This window comes from Ictidomys tridecemlineatus, chromosome 12, assembly GCF_052094955.1.
Source record: "Ictidomys tridecemlineatus isolate mIctTri1 chromosome 12, mIctTri1.hap1, whole genome shotgun sequence".
Lineage (NCBI taxonomy): Eukaryota > Metazoa > Chordata > Mammalia > Rodentia > Sciuridae > Ictidomys > Ictidomys tridecemlineatus.
The window spans coordinates 9,894,490-9,912,716 of NC_135488.1; the positions used below are offsets into that span (position 1 = coordinate 9,894,490).

Consider the following 18,227-nt stretch of genomic DNA (forward strand, 5'->3'; position numbering starts at 1 on the left):
TTCTAGTGCCCTTGAGGCCCAGGAAAAGAACATTGTACTTTATCTTTTTATGAACCTGATAATTGAGAATCTGAGATAAGTGAAATCCTACAAAATTTGCCTTTCTCTGGACACGATCATTTTCAAGGGATGCAGTTCACCCCCACTCGTGGGCATATCAGGTCCACTGCTAACTCTGCGGGTGTTTCAATTGCACTCTCAGTGACAGTGGTGACTGTGTGCACATGAGCTGTGTGTCCAGCTCAGATCCCAGGATCTAGGGTCTTTGGTTCCACGCAGCCTATAGGTTGCCTTTTCCTCCAGGTGTCTGCAGGCCAGTGGCACGAAGGCCCTGGGCCTGGTGGTTTCTTTAGGTGAGTGCAATACGTGTCCACAGTGTCGTGGGACATGATGGACTATAAATAGAAGCAATGCCTGGATACTCCTGGGATCTCAGTAGGCTCAGCCTGTGTGCTGAGAATTGTTGTGACCTCCTAATTAATGGTCCCCCAGAATCCCAGAGAAAAGGGCAAGTCCAGAGCAGTGGAACCTCACTGTCTCTGAGAGAACTTTTGGGGTCGGGGGCCAGGATACATTGATGTGAGGACTCTGATGCAGAGTCACGTTTTTCGAATCCAGGTAGAGGTGCTCAGGAACAGCCTGGGCTGGCACGTGGGTTCCCCACCTCCACACCTGTGGAACATCTTGGGGCTCTGATTAGCACAGCAGCCTGACCACGTGAGGGCATCTGCTGTCTCTGCGTACAGTGAGCTGGGTTTTCTTCACTTCTCTCAACAATTCCACATAACACCAGCTCTGAACCCAGAGTCCTGGGCACTTAGTTGAGGCTCCATCAGCTCCCACCTCTCTCTACCTGACAGAGCCCTCCTGGCTCCCTCTGCACTCATTACATTGAAGATGAAACCCTGGAGGGTGGGACTTCCCGTCATCCAGAAGTTCCCAAACACATTCCACTGTTCCTGGAATTCAAATGTTTGGGGGGGGGGCCACAAGCACCCTGGCATCCATGTGTGGGAACCATGGTAGTATAATCAAGAAACAGGAAGGAGAGGGGTTGGACTGATCAGTACAGATGGCAGGGCCTACTACAGAGTGGAATGGAGAGTTCTCAACCGGGGTGATTGTTGTGATGTGCACAAATGCTCTGCTGGTGCTGGGGTGCCCGCATGGTTTCTGGGGTCTTGAAAGGCTACAGATGCCCACAGAGTGTTCTCAGATGCACAGTGGGAGGCCCGTTGCAATATGTACATGTGGAAGAAGTAGGAGACCCCCTTAGTGTGGAGGTGCCATCTAGGTCTCCCTGACTTTGCTGTATTTTTCTTTATTGTACCTGTCACTCCCATCTATGTCTGTTCTTTTGAAAAAAAGCCAGGGCTCTTTTTCCATTTTTTAATCAGGTTGCTTATTTTCCTGCTGATGAATTGTTTGAATTCCTTATACATTTTGGATATTAACTCCTCGTCAGTTATGAGGTTTGCAGATTCTTTATTCGATTCCATAGATTGACATTTCACTGTGTTTGTTATGTCTTTTGTTGCACCAGAGCTTTTAAGTTTGATGTAATCCCTTTTTTCCATGTTTGTTTTTGTTGCTTGTACTTTTGAGGTTATAGTCTAAAAAGCTATTGCCTGACTAAAATCAATTGAAGTTTTTTTTAGTAGTTTTATAGTTTTCAGGTGTTGTGTTTAAGATTTTAATCCATTTGAGTTAATTCATGTGTACCATGTAAAATAAAGGTGCAATTTTATTCTTCTGTACATGGATATTCACTTATTAAAGTGACTGTCCTTTCTCCATTGTGTGTTGATGACACCTTTGTCAAAAATCAATTAAATGCAAATATATAGTTTTATTTAAGGGTGTTTATTCTTTTTCATTGGTTAGTATATCTGATTTTGTACTAGTACCATGCTATTTTGATTACTGTAGCTTTGTAGTGTATTTTGAATTTAGATCTTGTGATGTTGTAGATTGCCCCTTTGAGCATCTTTTGTGGATTTTGTGAATTTTAGGATCATTTTTTTTCTATTTTGATAGAGCTGTATTGAATCTGTAGACTAATTTGGATAGTATAGATATTTTAACAATATTAATTCCCAAGCATTTTATTAATTTTTGTAGTTTTTGTATAAATGAGATTTTTATCTTGATTTCTTTGTTTATTACCACATAGAGACACTACTTATTTTTATTACGGATTTCATGCCCTATGTAGTTTGAGTCTATTTTTAGATTTTTCTATTTATTCATGATTCAGTCTTGGTAGATTATGTCTATCCATTTCTTTTAGGTCATCTAATTTTTTGGTTATACATTTCTATTTCTATTTTGTCAGTTGTAGTGTCTGCTCTTTCATTTCTCATTTTATTTGAATGTTCTGTCTTCATCTAGGTTATCTTTTCAAGAAACTTAGTTCTGTTGATCTTTTCTATTGTTTTTCTAGTCTATTTCATTTTTTTTCTTTTACTGTCATTTATTATTTTCTACCTTTTTGGTTTTTATTTATTTTATTTTTTAAAGTTATTGTTATTTTTTTTTTGTTAGAACATCTTAGTAAAATAAAATTCCAGTTTATTGTTAGATAACATTGTTTCACACATACATCAAGCAGGCCAAAAAAATAAACAGCAACTTCATAAACAGCAACTTCATAGACGGAAAGAAAGGAAGAAAAAAGAAACCTTTTTATCTTTGGCCTTTTTAACTGTCTTATACAAAACAACTACTTATAATACAGCTAAAGTATTTAATGCCGGAGCTGGGGATGTGGCTCAAGCGGTAGCGCGCTCGCCTGGCATGCGTGAGGCCCGGGTTCGATCCTCAGCACCACATACCAACAAAGATGTTGTGTCTGCCGAGAACTAAAAAATAAATATTAAAAAATTCTCTCTCTCTCTCCTCTCTCACTCTCTCTTTAAAAAAAAAAAAGTATTTAATGCCAAAAAAGTTACTGGAATGCTCAGAATAAGGTTATTTTGTTGTTGTTGCTTTTCCTTTTTTTTAGTTATTTCCCTTCTTTGAGATTATAATGAACATGGCCACACCACAGGTAAAGTCAAAGTAGGACAGAGGATACTCCAAAGGCTGGTTGGTTACCTGAGATCATTAAAAATGGCTGACCCCTGATGATATGTACAAAAATTTAAAAATGTAAATAAAAAGTACCGACAACACCCTCTTAAAAGTACTTTTATTTAAAAAAAAAAAAAAGCTAGGCCTTGGAAGTTTTGGTTCTTTCTTTCCTTTCCTGTTGCAAATTCACATTGATTTTGGTCGGGTGGAGACTATATGTCATCCTAGGATGGCACTGGCTGTGTCCTCTCTGCAGAGGTGACCACATTTAGATTCACAGATGGGAAGTGGAGAGTAATAGGTCACATCAGCCTCTTATTTGTAGTTTAACTTTTCCTTTTTTGCCATCTAGTCATCCTATCCATCTTCCGGTTCTTTGTGTCAACATCACCATCCCTGTCATCTGCAGCTACCCATTTGCTGTAGCTGCCTCAGCCTCCTAGCCATCACCATCCTCTCCTCTCCCTCCAGCTAATCCACAGCCTCCTGCTCCCCATTTTCCTCATTAGCATTACCACTAGCAGGTGGCTCTTCCATTCTCTGCCTCCTCCACAACTTCCTCCTCCTCTGCTAAGTGCTTGGTGGTGGTCTGGGAGGTGGTGTCCACGCAGCCTCTTTCTTGGTCCCACGCATGATGCGACATGGTGGGTTGAAGAGTATGGGGTCTGGGACCATAGAGCTGCCAGAGCTGGGAAGGTGTTCCTAGCAGGAGCTGAACCCAGGAGCTGCAGGAACCATGCAAACGTGGCTTTTCAGAGCAGCAGGTCTACCTTTTTAAAACTAGGAGCTTTATTCTTATTTTTTTTGTTGTTTCTCTAGGTATAACATAAGGATGTTTATTTGAGATGTTCTTTTTCATGTAAAGGTGTTTATTGATGTAAACTTGCCTCTTAGATTTGCTTTTGTATATCCCATAAGTTTTGGGTTATTTCGGATCCATTTTTCTTGTCTCTTGATATTTTAAATTATTCTTTCTTTCTTTCTTTTTTTTTTTTTTGGACACACTGGTTGTTTAGAGCACATTGCTTAATTTCCATGTAATTTGAGAATTTCCCTAAGTTCCTCTTTGTATTGACTTATAGTTTTATGCCATTGTGATGGAAAAGATATTTGCTATGGTTTCAGTCTTGTTAAATTTGCTAATACTTTTAAAACCAAACATTTAAATGATTTGAATTTTATGGTATGAATTTTTTTTTTGTAGTTATTAAAGTAAAATGAAATTCTTGCAAGATACCAGTTGATTTTAAAAGAGAAATTTTGGTACAGTTAAATTTGTTTGCAGGGCTTTATATGGTGTCTAGCCTTTCTTTAGAAAATTTTTATTTTTTCTTGTCATTTATTATTAGTAATGGTATAAATAATAATAATATTTTTAAGGGTGAGCCACATAGACTTAAGTAACCATCTACAAACAGGAGGGTTTACTTTCTAAATATCTTGACCAAGATTAAATTAGAAAGTGTTGTGTGATTGCAGATGGGTTAGGATAAAGAAAACTTGAAAATAAAAAATTAAGTTCCTTTTAAAGTTTTTTTGTGTGAAATCGATACAATAAATAAGGAAAATATTATGTAAGAAAGTCAATAAAATAGAATATTCAAAGAAATTGTTTTGAATGTACAGATATGTGAAATGATATGTAAAAAGCTATGATTGCAAAAACTAACAAAAGTACGCAGATATGAATGCCCTATCTTTCAAAAAAAAATGTTAATAGAAAGCAAAAAGAAAAATCAACTACCTTCCTGAGGGAAGATTTAGGAACTCTTGTGAAAATTTTATTTATGTGTTTTATCACAATATTTATTTATTAAAATCATGCTGTAATTCTTGGACACCTTAGGAAGTTATTGCTCCACTATTCTATATCTTAACTTAATGGTATTTTGTTAACATAAAAAAAAAAAAACTAGAAGTGGTGAATTGAATATCATTCCTACCTGAATGAATTTTTTGATGGAAATTCATAAAAGTGGTATATTATTTTTCTTTTTTTGTTGAGGCTGTTCAGAAATATGTAATATACATCTTTCTTGGCTGACTCTCATGTGACAAACTCGTGTGCAGAGTTCCTTGAGGGAATTGCAGATCCTTTTGGCATAGGTTGCTGATGGATGTAAACTTGGATATGATGAGCAGTAGCAGAATGTGAATAAAGAAATGAGCTGTCATTACAGAAATTATTTCCTTTTGGAGGTCAGCAGTGACAAAATGATGGCTTAAGTGGTTGATTTAAAATCAGGATTGAATACTAATGTCTAAAGACAAAAACACCTGGTATGATTAAACACTTGAGATCAGTAGGCAGCAGTAGAGACGTCTGTTCTGCTCCTTGTACTTGAGGAATGGTAACTAATCCCAATTTTAGAATGATGTTGCTAAGGTTCACTGAATCTTAATAACATGGAAATTGAAGATGAAAAAAGGGGAGAACTCAGCAGATTATAGAACTCAGCAGAAAGTTGTTAATCTTAGCTATTTGCCTACTGTGTAAGTATATTAATCAGTAGCTTCTACTTAATTTTTATCAGTATATAGAATTAATAATCTTCCCAAGATGAGGTTTGAATCTTAGTTCAAATAATTTGTTTATTTTGTCATTACTTATAGGAGTCCAAGGATTGATTGTGAGTGATTGTGAGTCAGTCTTTGGTTTTTGGAATAAGATAACCATGGAAAATACATTAATATTTGTGATAGACTAAATGTGTATTTTGATTCTCTTTTTCATGTCAAACAGGTTTTGTGGTTATGTTTTATGTAATTTTTCAAAGGCATTTCTTAAGATAAAAGTTGGGAAAAAATGCCGCAGTCTGGCTGGGCACAAATCAGGAGCCACTGAAGCAGGAACAAACTTTATTTCTGAACTCCACCAGCACACTCCACACACGCTCCTGGGAACTCTCCCGAACACCACAGGGCTCCTCCAGGAACCACCAACCGGAAATCCCTCCTCTGGCACTTCCCCAACCATTGGGAACTCTCCGGGAATCCCGAGAGAACTCCAAAGTAGCAGGCCGAGGTGGACAGCAGGTGTCTAATATTACAATTGAATACACAGCTTAACATAACCATTATCATTTCAATGGCTTGCTGTAGTCACCTCTCAACTACTACTTCTGGCAAAAATGCCATGTGTCATCACAACTCGGCTGTGGCCCTGAACAAAAAAATACTGCTTATATGTAAAAACAGTAAAACAAGTTAAAAGCAAATATCCTTCCCCATACTTTGCAAAACCTCTCATTTATATTAAATATAGTTGTTATGCTTTATTGAACATATATATAATATAAACAATTTTTGGTTTTAAGTTTCTTCTCCCTGAAGGAAATGCAGTTTTTTTTTACATTAAGTTCTTTTATATGAAGTCAGATTTCATAATAGCAGTGATTGCATTTGTATTTTCTCTGTTATTGTGTGCTGTCATAGTCACTGGAGATACCACCTGATGCTCAGGATGGAATGCTGACTGCCTTTGGAGGATGAGCTTCCTCTGCTCTCAGTATGGCTTTCCTTCTGTCTTTTGGCTTTTTCTTAAGAAAGAAATGAAGGTGCAAATCTTGAAGTTTAATCAGAAAGTTAATTGAAATCTTGTTTTCTTAGCCTAGTACCAGTGACTTTAAGGTGATTAGTACATATTCTGTGTATCTCTTAATGCTTCTGGTTAACGCACCATTTTCTACTCCCTCAGTAGGTTAGGAAGCTATTCACTATTTATTGATTGCTTTTATTAGGTGCCAGGCACAAAATAAACATTTAGTTTATTACAAATATTAGTTATGGATTTTTGTGTTAGAAAAGTAGAAAATTATTATCTAGTAATTAGGGTTGTAAATCTTTATAGGTAAAAGGGAATCAGATATTAAAATAAAGTTTTTGAAGAAATGTGGATCATATCATTAAGTAGAAAAGATTATTTTAATAGTGTTTTTCTCTTAGTATCATGTTTGCTTGAAATATATAATTAAAGTTGTTTACATTTCTACTTACAGAAACAGATGAGAGTATGTACCAATGAAGTATGATTATGTGTGATTTTCTCTCATTGTGTTTTTTTCTGTTCTCAGTTTTCCATAACATATGCTTTCTTTTTGTTCAGATGACATATTAAACACCTGTTGAATTTAGAACATCTTTATTGATGCAGTGAAGGCCCATACCTACTAATTAGATAGTATAACTACCTATTAATTAGATAGTAAAACTTTTTAGTTCATCTAGAACATAGGTAGTAACAAAAAACCTTTATAGGAAAAACATATAGCTTAGAGAGTAAATATATTTTTAACAAATTTCATTTTTTAGAGCCCAAATCCACTCTTAGACCTGCTGGTTCTGACAGAGACTCAGGCAAGAGAAGAAATAGATGACATCCGGACTGCTATCAGGCAGCAACTTCAGAAAGAACTGATTGCACTTTTCAATACCTTGCTTCTCAGTTTCATGGCAGTTACTGACAGGTATCATTTGTATTGTTGAAAGTTTGGGTACAATTATTCAAAATCTATTTTTCCTCTGATTTTCAGAGATTTACTTCTTCTTCAAAATTAGGAGATATAAATACTTTGGTACTGATAGTTAAAATTAGTCTGCTTATTTGCATGTTGATGTATGTTACATTTTAAAAAACAGTAAGAACATTTATAATAGTGTCAATTTGGTTACTTTGTTGTTGATCTGTGAGGAATTGAACTTGTAGGCTTTAGTATAGGTTCTTTGTATTTCTAAAATATTTTAAAAGCAATTGGATAGTAGATATATAAAAATTATGATCTTAAAATCATATGCCTAATGGAATAGGTAATAGTATAGTTAATAATCACCAATTTATATTTGAATTCATTCTTGACTACTTAATTTTAAGAATTTTGTTTTTTGATAGAATATATTCTATTGATTGATCTGTTTCTGACAGTCTTGCTTAATTAGGTTAAAGTCATTAAAAGCTTTCATTTCCTTTTATTTTTCTACAAAAAAGTTTTAGTCAATTAAAAATAACCAGTTTTTCATGACACTGAAGGATTTAATACAGTTTTAATATATTCAAATTAAACTCATTTATAGTGTGAAATTATTTTTTTTTCAATTTTTTATGTCACTCTTGGATAACACAACCAATACCCATTTATGTATTTTAAATGTGATTGCTGCTTATATTTTGCATACATACTCTAGTTGATAGTTTCTCTAAACTTCTCTTGCAAAGCCTTGTTTTGAGAGGAAATTTTTTTTGCCATTTTGTCTAGTTCATACCTTACTAATATGTGGGAAACCCCCTGCAGCCAATAGGACACTCCATTAAGTCTATAACTTTCTCTGTGGTTGATTTCCACCCCCCCTTTAAATGCATAGGAAATGCTTGGAACTTCTTTACGTTTTCCAAACACAGCTGGCTCTGAAACTGCTCCAGTGCCTGCGAGTCACAGATGCTCCTCATTTCTATGGCCTGCCTTCCCTTGAGCGGACATTACAGGGATGGCTCACCTCACCGCATTTCAGGGATGGAGCTCACATTCTCCTCTCACAAGGCCACTTGACATTTGCATGAAGTACTTGTCAGGTCTTCTGGAGGTAAGTAAAAATAACACCCCAAATGACAGCTATTTACTATTTACTGATTGCTTTTATTAGGTGCCAGGCACAAATGCATTATATTTTTATTTAACTCATCATAATGGTTAAATATTTTAATTAATTTTATAAAAAATATGTACAGAAGATCACCCTGAGGAATACTCTCATTTTCAAGAAAAATTGAGGCTTACTTTAAATCTTTTCATTAGGGTAATTTATTTATTCATTTACTTTGTTTAACCATTTTAATTGTGAAATACAATACATGCAGAAAATACATAGCTCATTGAATTATCACATAGTGAACACCTCATGATTACCCCCAAGTCCAAAAGTACAGCTTAGCTGGCATCCCTGAAGTATTTATCATTCCTCAGTTGAATTCTATTTGTTCCTTTTGTAGAATGTATTTTGATTTTTTTTTGGATACTCCACTTCTTGGCTTTTTTTGGTAGTTTTACCATTTAAGTGTGTGTCTATGTATAAAATAATCTTTTATTTTAAAAAAAATTGTGTCAGTGGTTTCTTTCAACATTATGCTTATAAGATTTATTAATTTTATTGCCTATAGGTGGAGTTTAATATTATTTTATATGATATTATATGTACAACATTGTAGAAGTGTATTTAGCTTTTCGTTTTCTAATATTTTCAGCTTTAATTACCTTCTAAGCATGTCCTTAATTATATTGTAGGGATTCTAATATATTCTGATTTCATCATCTTTTGGTTCAAAATATCTTCAATATATGATGTAATAAGCACAACAATGATGTGGTTGTGCACCCCCTGTAGAAGGACAGCATTGCCACTGTGCTCTGGCAATCTTGGATTTTGGCACTTGGGCCACATAGTCAAGACCTCTCTCCCCAGCTGATCTGGTAGAATTTCCTTTGATCCTCTGGAACATGAGAACATGGGGGATTGTGAGGAACTTCCAGGAGCTTGAGTGTCATTCCCATCATCATGTGTTAGAAGTCTGTCCTGACCTGTTTCTTATTCCTAGGCCCGAGGAAGTCTGGGCTTTCTGTCGCACTTCCCCAGGGTTACAGCTGTGGTGTATAGAGCATGGCTTGGGCTTTTTAGCAACAGAGCACTCTGCCACTTGCAGTACAATTGTCTGGCCTCTTTGTCCAGTGTTCACCTTACACAAGGGACACTGGGAGTGGCACCTTTGGCTGTACTTGCAAACTGTTTATGTAATAAATTGAATCTTAAAATGGATCATTGTTTTCTTATTGGTCAAATCTGTCAGCTTAATTTTGCCTTCTAACCTTCACTGACAGCCAGAGATTGAAATCAATATCTGTATTAGGACTTTAGGAAAAACTCTCGAGGAGGCAGTGTACAGTTATATTTTAAAAGGTGAATAAACTGATCCACAGCAAGTGGAATTCCAGACCTGGATTTTTTTTTTTAACTAAGTTTATCTATATCTTCCTACTCTTTTTTTTTTTGGTTTAGGTTTGTGGTTTATTTTTGTTAATTTTTTAATTTACAAATTCTGAATACTCATATTACTATAACATTTAATATGAAATTTACTGTAGCCCCTTTAGTAAAAGAGATTTTATTTAAAAAAATAATTATAAATATTGAAATAGGTAATACTGTTGGTATAGTAACGAATTGTTTTATTCCATGCTGCCAGGTGTCCATGGCCAGAAATACATGAATTTTCAAACATATTTTAGTTAAAAATCATAATGTTTTTAAAAAAATTTATACATTCTAATGCATTTAAAATGTTATTCAACCTATAGGCATCTAATTTATAGCATTAGTTATAATGTGATTTATAAATACTCCATTTATGAACCTTTTATTCAGTACATCTCTCTATGAACCTTTTATTCAATTCATCTCTCTAAAAAGGGTTTTATCTATTTTTAGATCTGGGATATGCAAGGAACTACTATATATATGGCATACTATATATATATATTATTACTGTATATATATATACAGTAATAATTGAAATGGAATTGTATTGTTTGTATTGAAAACTATCAAAAGTACTTTTATTTAAAAAAATTGGGTAAGAAGGGAGACTTCTGATTATAGCTATATTGCAAATACTAAAAATTAAAATGAGACATTTGTGGTATTGGAGAACAAAAGAACTTAGGTTTAGGTAAGAAATACAGGTAAAAGGCAGTAATCACATTCTCAGTTCAGTTATCCTTGAGATCATTAAAATCAGCACAGTTTATTAGAGGAGAAATAGATAAAAAGTAAAGTTCCTATTTTATAATGTTTCATGAAAAGCTTGACTAACAAATCCTGATTTGGTATAAATGGGAATTTATTTCATACTTTATAAACTATCTTGTGAAGAAAGTCTTTGTGTTTATATGACAGGAGAATAATATAGCTAAACCTCTCATATTTGTTAGAAATTATAGCAGAGTGACTTTTAATCTTGGGACTTTATGCTTAGTTTATTAGGTAAATAAGTACTACTGAATAAATTAGTCTTTTTAAGCATAAAGTAAGGCGTATGTGCATGGACTTCAGAGCGAAGTCATTGTTGGTCCAGCTGTTTAGTTTCTTAGTAATTAAAGTGGATTCTGTTGGACCTGGTGACGTACATCTGTAATCCCCCAGCAACTCAGGAAGCTGAAGCAGGAGGGTCACAAGGTCAAGGCCAGCTTCAGCAATTTAACAAGACCTGTCTAAAAGAGAAGTGGGTTGAGGGGAAACTGGGAGAGTGGCTTAGTGGTAGAGACTCTGAGAGCTCAATCCCTAGTACTGAAAGGCGGTGGGGGATGTGGGTGGGGGTTGGGGGGTACACACACACTGATTACTTATTGCAAGGGAGCCATATTTCTAGATTATTTTAGTTTTGCACAGTGAAATTTGAATATAAATGTTGCTTTTTTTGTAGTGGTGAAGTGAGACTTAAACTGATTGTGATTAATTACGATGGTTAATAACTATGGTAATTTAATCCTTAACATCAGATAAATGATGTATAATTCCAGAGATCTGACAAAAGGGTCAGATTAAAAGGAGATAATTCCAAAGTTCTTGGCTTGTCACTTTTAAACTAGAAATAAAATTATTGCATAGATATTAGGTATTTCCAGTGATGAATTAGAGAAAAGATGATAATGACTTGATTGCTCAGACATCTTGTTAATGTAGTACTTAAAATTTTAAATTCCCCCCCAAAATAAAAAAATAGTAGAATTCATGTAGGATATTTTAAAATTTTTAAAATATTTTAAACTACGACCCTGGTGAGTTGTGTTTTATTTTTGATTTGTGAAAATTGTAACTTGTGCCAGAGCCCCTAAATTATTTACCAATATACATATACAGTCGTATGTATGTATATACATACATATATGTTTTTTTGTGTGTATATATGTATAGTCTTTTTTACTGTATGACTTGAAATAAACAACAAAACAAAACAAAACGAAACCTAAAGAGATACTGAGATAAAATGGCTCATATTGCAGGATTCTGTGATGACTAAAAGTATAGAGATATTGGGTGAAAGGATTGATATACTTTATTTGTGTTAGTGCAGAAACAAGTAGTCTTTAGTTTTTTTGATTTATCACACATTTTCCCATCAAAATATATTGGGGCCTGAAAATTGTCACCATTCTCTTTTATAAAACTTTTGTGAATTATATGTGATTTCTTTTCACCGAATATTCTTTATTTGTTTAAAAGTTGACATACTGCAAAGTTTCTTTTTATTCAGTTAGCTCACAAATATTTACCAAACCCCTGTTTGGGGAATAGTAATATATATAGTAATTGTCATAAAGACTTGGCCACGTGTTTCAAAGGATTTTCTAAGTCAGGTGGAAGGACTTTGCTGAATCAGCTCCTCTGTATAGGGAATGCCCCCCTAGAGGGGAAACATTTCTTTTATTAGTGATACAATGTGTCTATTGAGAACCAGTCATCTAAATAATAGGCAATATGTAATAGATATCTAAGATCATTCATAAGCGAGGAAAGTGTCTATTTACATTTAAACCATTATTCAAGAGAATTTAACATAACTGACTTGGTCAGTGAGCTTTATAGAATTAGCAGTTCCAATATGTGCTTTTAACAAGATATAAACTTTTTGACTTAAAAAAATACAAAAATGTCATAGAAATATTCTAAGTCTTAAAAATATCCTACGAGGATACTGCATACCTTTTGTACAAATCTCAAGGGGAAAAATGTTTAGGAATATTTTTAACTGTGTTAAAATACACATAACACAAAATTTACCATCATAACCAGTTATAAATGTATACACTAATAATATTATAAGTATGTATTGTTAAGGTTCAATTTAGACAAGTAAGGAGAATTTTATATAGATATTTTTATATGCCATTTAAAATAAGGCTTGCACACAACTGTTCACATTGTCTTCCAGGTCATTACTTCTTTTTATGTGGAGCGTGGAGGAAACGCGATGTCCTTCATGGGAAAAGGTGTTACAAAGAGCACGGTCCTTTGTTTGCTTCACTTGTCCCATGAGATGATGGCCCATGCTCCGAGCTCGGTGAGAGCATTAACAGCTGCCTGACTTGTGAATAGTTGCTTGAAAAGGGTTGTGCTATGCCTAGGACATTTCCAGCCTGTAGGCTTGCTATAAAAAAATGTTTCTTTTGACTTTTCTTTCTAGGAGACAAAGAAGATTTTTGACTAAGACATTACTTAGAAGTTGTATATCATGTAAATCTGAAATTAATTAATTAATCTATTTATTTATTTATTTATTTATGGTACTGGGGATTTAACCCAGGGGTGCTATATCTTTTTTTTTTAATGTTTTTATTTTGAGATAGCATTCCACTAAATTGCTCAGGGCCTCATTAAGTTCCTGAAGCTGGTCTCGAACTTGTGATCTTCATGCCTCAGCCTCCCAAGTAGCTGGATTACAGGTGTGCGCCACTGTGCCCAACATAAATCTAAATTTTATCTGTAATGTATTTTGATTGAAATTTGCATTTGCTAGAAAGCTACATTTTTGATATTTTGCCTAAATTATGGAGAAAATATTGCTTTTATAGGAAAACTTTTATGGTTAAGTTTTTTTTAGGAGAAGCTGAGATTTTTTTTCTTCCTCATTATTTTGGCCTAATAATGGATTGAAACCAAGTCTTAAGTATATTTTTACTTTATTTTGATTTCTAAAGATTTAGAATTATTTTAAACTTCCTAAACTTGCCTAAAGTAATTCTGTTTTCCTTTCTTTCATTCTAGGAGTGGATTTCACTTTGGTTTTTACCTTTGGGTAGTCTCAGTGAAGAACAGACTCCTACTCAACAAGGATTGGCTTGGTTGATTCCATTATGGGTTGATCGGGACCCAGAGGTCAGTGTAAAAGAGAACCAAGCCTATCATGTTTAGATTAAAAGTAATTGAAAATAAAACATACATGTTTATGCTAATTCATATTATGGTATTGTTAGAGTTACCAAGTTTTATGCTTTATTTAGCCCTGTATTAGCTCCCAGCTGCCATTATAAAATACTGTGGATTGGGTGACTTAAATAATAAAAATTTATTTTCTCATAGTGCCAGAGGCTGGAAATCCAAGCTCCAAATATTACTGTCTTTTTTTTTTGGTTTCTAGAGAACCATCTTTTGCAGCCTGTTGACATGTCCTTTCCTTGATGCATACATGCAGGGAGACTCTTTTCTGTTTCTTTTAAAAACACCAATCCTGTTGGAGTAGGGTCTCACCCCATGATCTCATTTAACCTTGCCCTAGTTCCAGCCATAGTCACATGGGGATTAAGGCTTCAACATAGGAGTTTTGGAGAGATACAATTCATTATAGTTTTGTCCCCCCAATTAATGACCTTATTCCTTGCCAAGAGTATTTCCATTATCAACAGCTTCCAACATCTTAACTCATTTCAGCATCAATTATATAAAGTCCAGATGAAACTTCAGATCTAATTCATCCTGTGGAAAAATTCTTCTCCAGATATGAATTTGTGAAACTATATAAGGTAGTGCTTCTAAACTTTGATGATAGACTAGTTGTAGAATAAATATTCCCTGTCTAATGGAAGAAATAAGAAAAGAAGGAAGGAGTGATGGTTTTAGGAGAGTTCAAAACCTGGCAAGACAACTCCAAGCTCAAGCCCTTAGGCTGATACTGCCTTTACAGCCCTGCTGCTGGGACAGCCTCTCCACTCCCCCACACTCCTGGGTGATCCCACCCTTCATCTCTCTGTAAGGGCCCATCCATGCTGTTGTGCTTGAGAGTAGCACCATAGTTCCGGGGGCTCTGGGCCAGGTCATCCTGGCCCACTGACACCAGAGAAGTAGGCCTACTCTTTGAAACCAAGGAGAAAATTTTCTCTTTCCTTAAAGAATAGCACACATTTACCAATAGACTCTTATGTACAGTAGCCTCCATCAATCTGTCCCACTTTCTTTGTTCCCTGGAGTTCACATTGACAGTATCTGCTCATACAGTGCCATCTATATTCCTGGCTTCCTGTGAGATGACTGACAAAATCACCGTAATGTTTTCTTTATGAAATGGTTGGTCAGCCACATCCGCCGTGTTTTCTTTAAAATAAGTTTTCTCATTTTTTTCCGTGGATAGGCTGAGAATTTTCTAAATTCTTGTTCATGTCCATTTTTGCTTATCTTTTTTTTTTTTAAAGAGAGAGTGAGAGAGGGGGGAGGAGAGAGAGAGAGAGAGAGAGAGAGAGAGAGAGAGAGAGAGAATTTTTAATATTTATTTTTTAGTTCTCGGCGGACACAACATCTTTATTGGTATGTGGTGCTGAGGATCGAACCCGGGCCACACGCATGCCAGGCGAGCGCGTGCTACCGCTTGAGCCACATCCCCAGCCCCATGCTTATCCTTTCTTAATTCCTTCTTCAAATTATTTCTTTCCTTTCAGATTTTTCTATAAGCAGTCAGGAGGAACCTAGCCACTTCTTAGGAATTGTATCACGTAAATAACAATTAATTGTCCATAAGTTCTACATTCCACAACACACTAGGGCATGAATACAGTTGAGCTTTGCAACTCTAGCTGTCATTAAAAAAATATTTTTGGGTAAACATTCAGAAATACACCAACATGTGACCTGAACAAAGTGGTACTATGGCAAGCCTACTGTACCACCTCAGTCTTATTTGAAACAATTTCTTTGTTACTTGTATTAGCCAGCTTTCCATTACTATAACAAATATCTGAGATAAACAGCTTTAAAAGAGGAATGGTTTGTTTTGCCTCATAGTTTTAAATGTCTCAGTTCATCAGCACTCAGAACCATTGCTCTCAGGCCTGTGGGCAGACAGAACAGGTAGCAGAGAATGCCTGCTGGTGCAGAACTGTTCACCTCATGGCAGCTGGGAAGCAGACAGAGAAAAGGAGGAAGGGGCAGGATCCCAGCGTCCCCTTCACGGGCGCCCTGCAGTGTGACTGCATGACTCTCAACTGTACCCCACCTCTTAAAGCTTCCACCACCTCACTGCACCATGGGCTGGGGACCAAACCTTTGACATACGAGCCTTCACGGGGCACTTACTCAACCCACTTGATAATGAGGATCACCGTTCGTTCATTAACATGTTTTCAGTAATATGTTCTACATTCCTGTCTTGAGATTGTTCCAGAATCACCTCTCATGTTTATATTCCTGGCTGCATCTCAAAATTCTTCTGGTCTTTAATGCATTACCCAGTTCCAAAGTCACTTTCATATGCTTAGCTATTTGCTACAGGTGCACAGCCCTACTTTTTGGTACAAGACTGTGTTAATAAGCTTGGGCTGCCTTAATAAAATACCATAGAATAGGTGGCTAAAAGAGCAGAAACTTGTTTTCTCATAATGCTGGAGGCCACAAGTTTAAGGTCAGGATACCATGTGGTTGGTTTCTGGTGAGGGCCCTGTTCCTGGTTTACAGAAGACCGCTTTCTCAGTGTGTTCTCACAGCACACAACCTGTATGTGGAGAAAGAGATTTCCCTTTCTTCCTAGAGTCCCAAGGCTGGTTTAGTGGTATGCCCCTCTTAAAAAACCTCACTTCATCTTACTTACCTCGTAGGAGCTCTGCCTCCAGATGATCATGTTGGGTAGTAGAGTTTCAGTGTGTGAATTTTCAGAGATGACAGTTCAGTGCATAGGATACTCTTTTTAATCATATTCATTGGAGTACAGAAACCCTCATCATTATACAAAATACATGTATGAAGATATGAATTTGGTGTCAACATACCTTATATTACAATCGGAGAGATGATAAATTGTGGTATAAAGGTATTAAGAATTGTAATGCAAAAAAAATAATAATAAGAGAAAAAAATGCGCTCTATATGTGTAATAAGAATTGTGATGCATTCCGCTGTCATGTATTTAAAAAAATAAAATCAATAAAAATTAATTGATTAATTAAAAAAAAAAGAAAATCAAAAAAGAAAAGATAGTCTAATCGGTCATTTTTAGAAATAACAGTGGAAAATTGTTGGAAAAGCCAAGGCAATTTCAAACAATTTTAGAAGGATCACTGGAAATTCTAAGTTATGAATCCTAGTAATATTTAAGTGCCACATAACGGAATTGCACCATATAATACAAAATTGTATATTGTTAGTAACTTCCTAGTTTGAGTCATCTGTTCATTCATTTTTGAGGAAGAAATGAATACATCCTATTATAATTAAGGCCTTTGGTTTTTAGAAATATTATTTGATGTAACTTTAAAGTTACGTATTTTAGGCACTTAAAACTTGGACTTATTCCTTGACTATTTTATGAGTACCTTATTTTTTTTTTTATCCTGTAGCAATCATAGGAAATATATTTTTAGTTCAGAATTCAGAAATTCACCAAAATGTGTGACTTGAATAGTACTATGACAAGAACATACACCACTTCAATTTTATTTGAAATACTTTTAAAATAATTTTGGGAAAATAATAAATACCTTCTGAACTATGTAATTCAGTCAATTTTTGTTTTTTGAAAAAAGAACTTTCAAGAAAGTTAAAACCATTTATTTGGAAGAAACACTAAAAAATTAAGAAAGGTAGAACAAAATAATAGGTACCCTTTTTAGGAAGGAGGAATGAATAGAGATTGAGCTTATGAAAGATATGTAATTATACTGTGCTTTCCCTTGAAAAGGGCTACAAAAATATAAGTGTATGCTGCTTATTTATACCTGGCTTTAACTTTGTGTGTCCTTTGCTGATACTGAACTTCTTTTTCTAAATTATTGCTTTCTTAGTAGTGATATAGGATTTTTATTTCTTCATAAACATGTCGGACACTAAGTGACCTTTATAGTTTAGTTTTGGAAAGCTAGTGTTGTATTTATAAAATATGATATTTTATATGCCAGAAAAATTAAGTTATGCTAGGAAATAGATAGGATACGTGGATTTGACAAATTTCTCTTTGACAGGTGAGATTCACTTCCCTGGGATTAGGATCAGCACTGACTACTTTTGAAGCTGGCTGTGTGGCCTTGACAAACAGTTGTCAAAACATTTCTGGTGGGCTCTGGGGAACTGTGGTGAATATTCTTCTAGACCAGTCAGAGTGTAGTATGGTGCGCCGTGAGGTATGTCTGTCT

The 18,227-nt window shown here is 35.1% G+C and overlaps 1 protein-coding gene across 4 annotated transcripts in view; it reads left to right on the forward strand.

Annotated features, from left to right (window-relative positions):
- Positions 1–5,010: 5,010 nt before the first annotated feature.
- The window catches only part of LOC144369010 (rotatin-like), a 46,241-nt gene continuing 33,024 nt past the window's right edge, over positions 5,011–18,227 (forward strand). The window contains exons 1-6 of one of the 4 annotated variants that reach the window (XM_078028065.1): positions 6,396–6,580; positions 7,384–7,538; positions 8,431–8,649; positions 13,049–13,177; positions 13,882–13,992; positions 18,057–18,215. In XM_078028065.1, coding sequence (XP_077884191.1) covers positions 8,554–8,649; positions 13,049–13,177; positions 13,882–13,992; positions 18,057–18,215 — 495 coding nt within the window. In that variant the 5' untranslated portion in view covers positions 6,396–6,580; positions 7,384–7,538; positions 8,431–8,553. Of the gene's footprint in view, positions 6,581–7,383; positions 7,539–8,430; positions 8,650–13,048; positions 13,178–13,881; positions 13,993–18,056; positions 18,216–18,227 lie in introns of all 4 variants that reach the window. The other 3 variants (XM_078028066.1, XM_078028068.1, XM_078028067.1) reach the window with 3 other exon arrangements.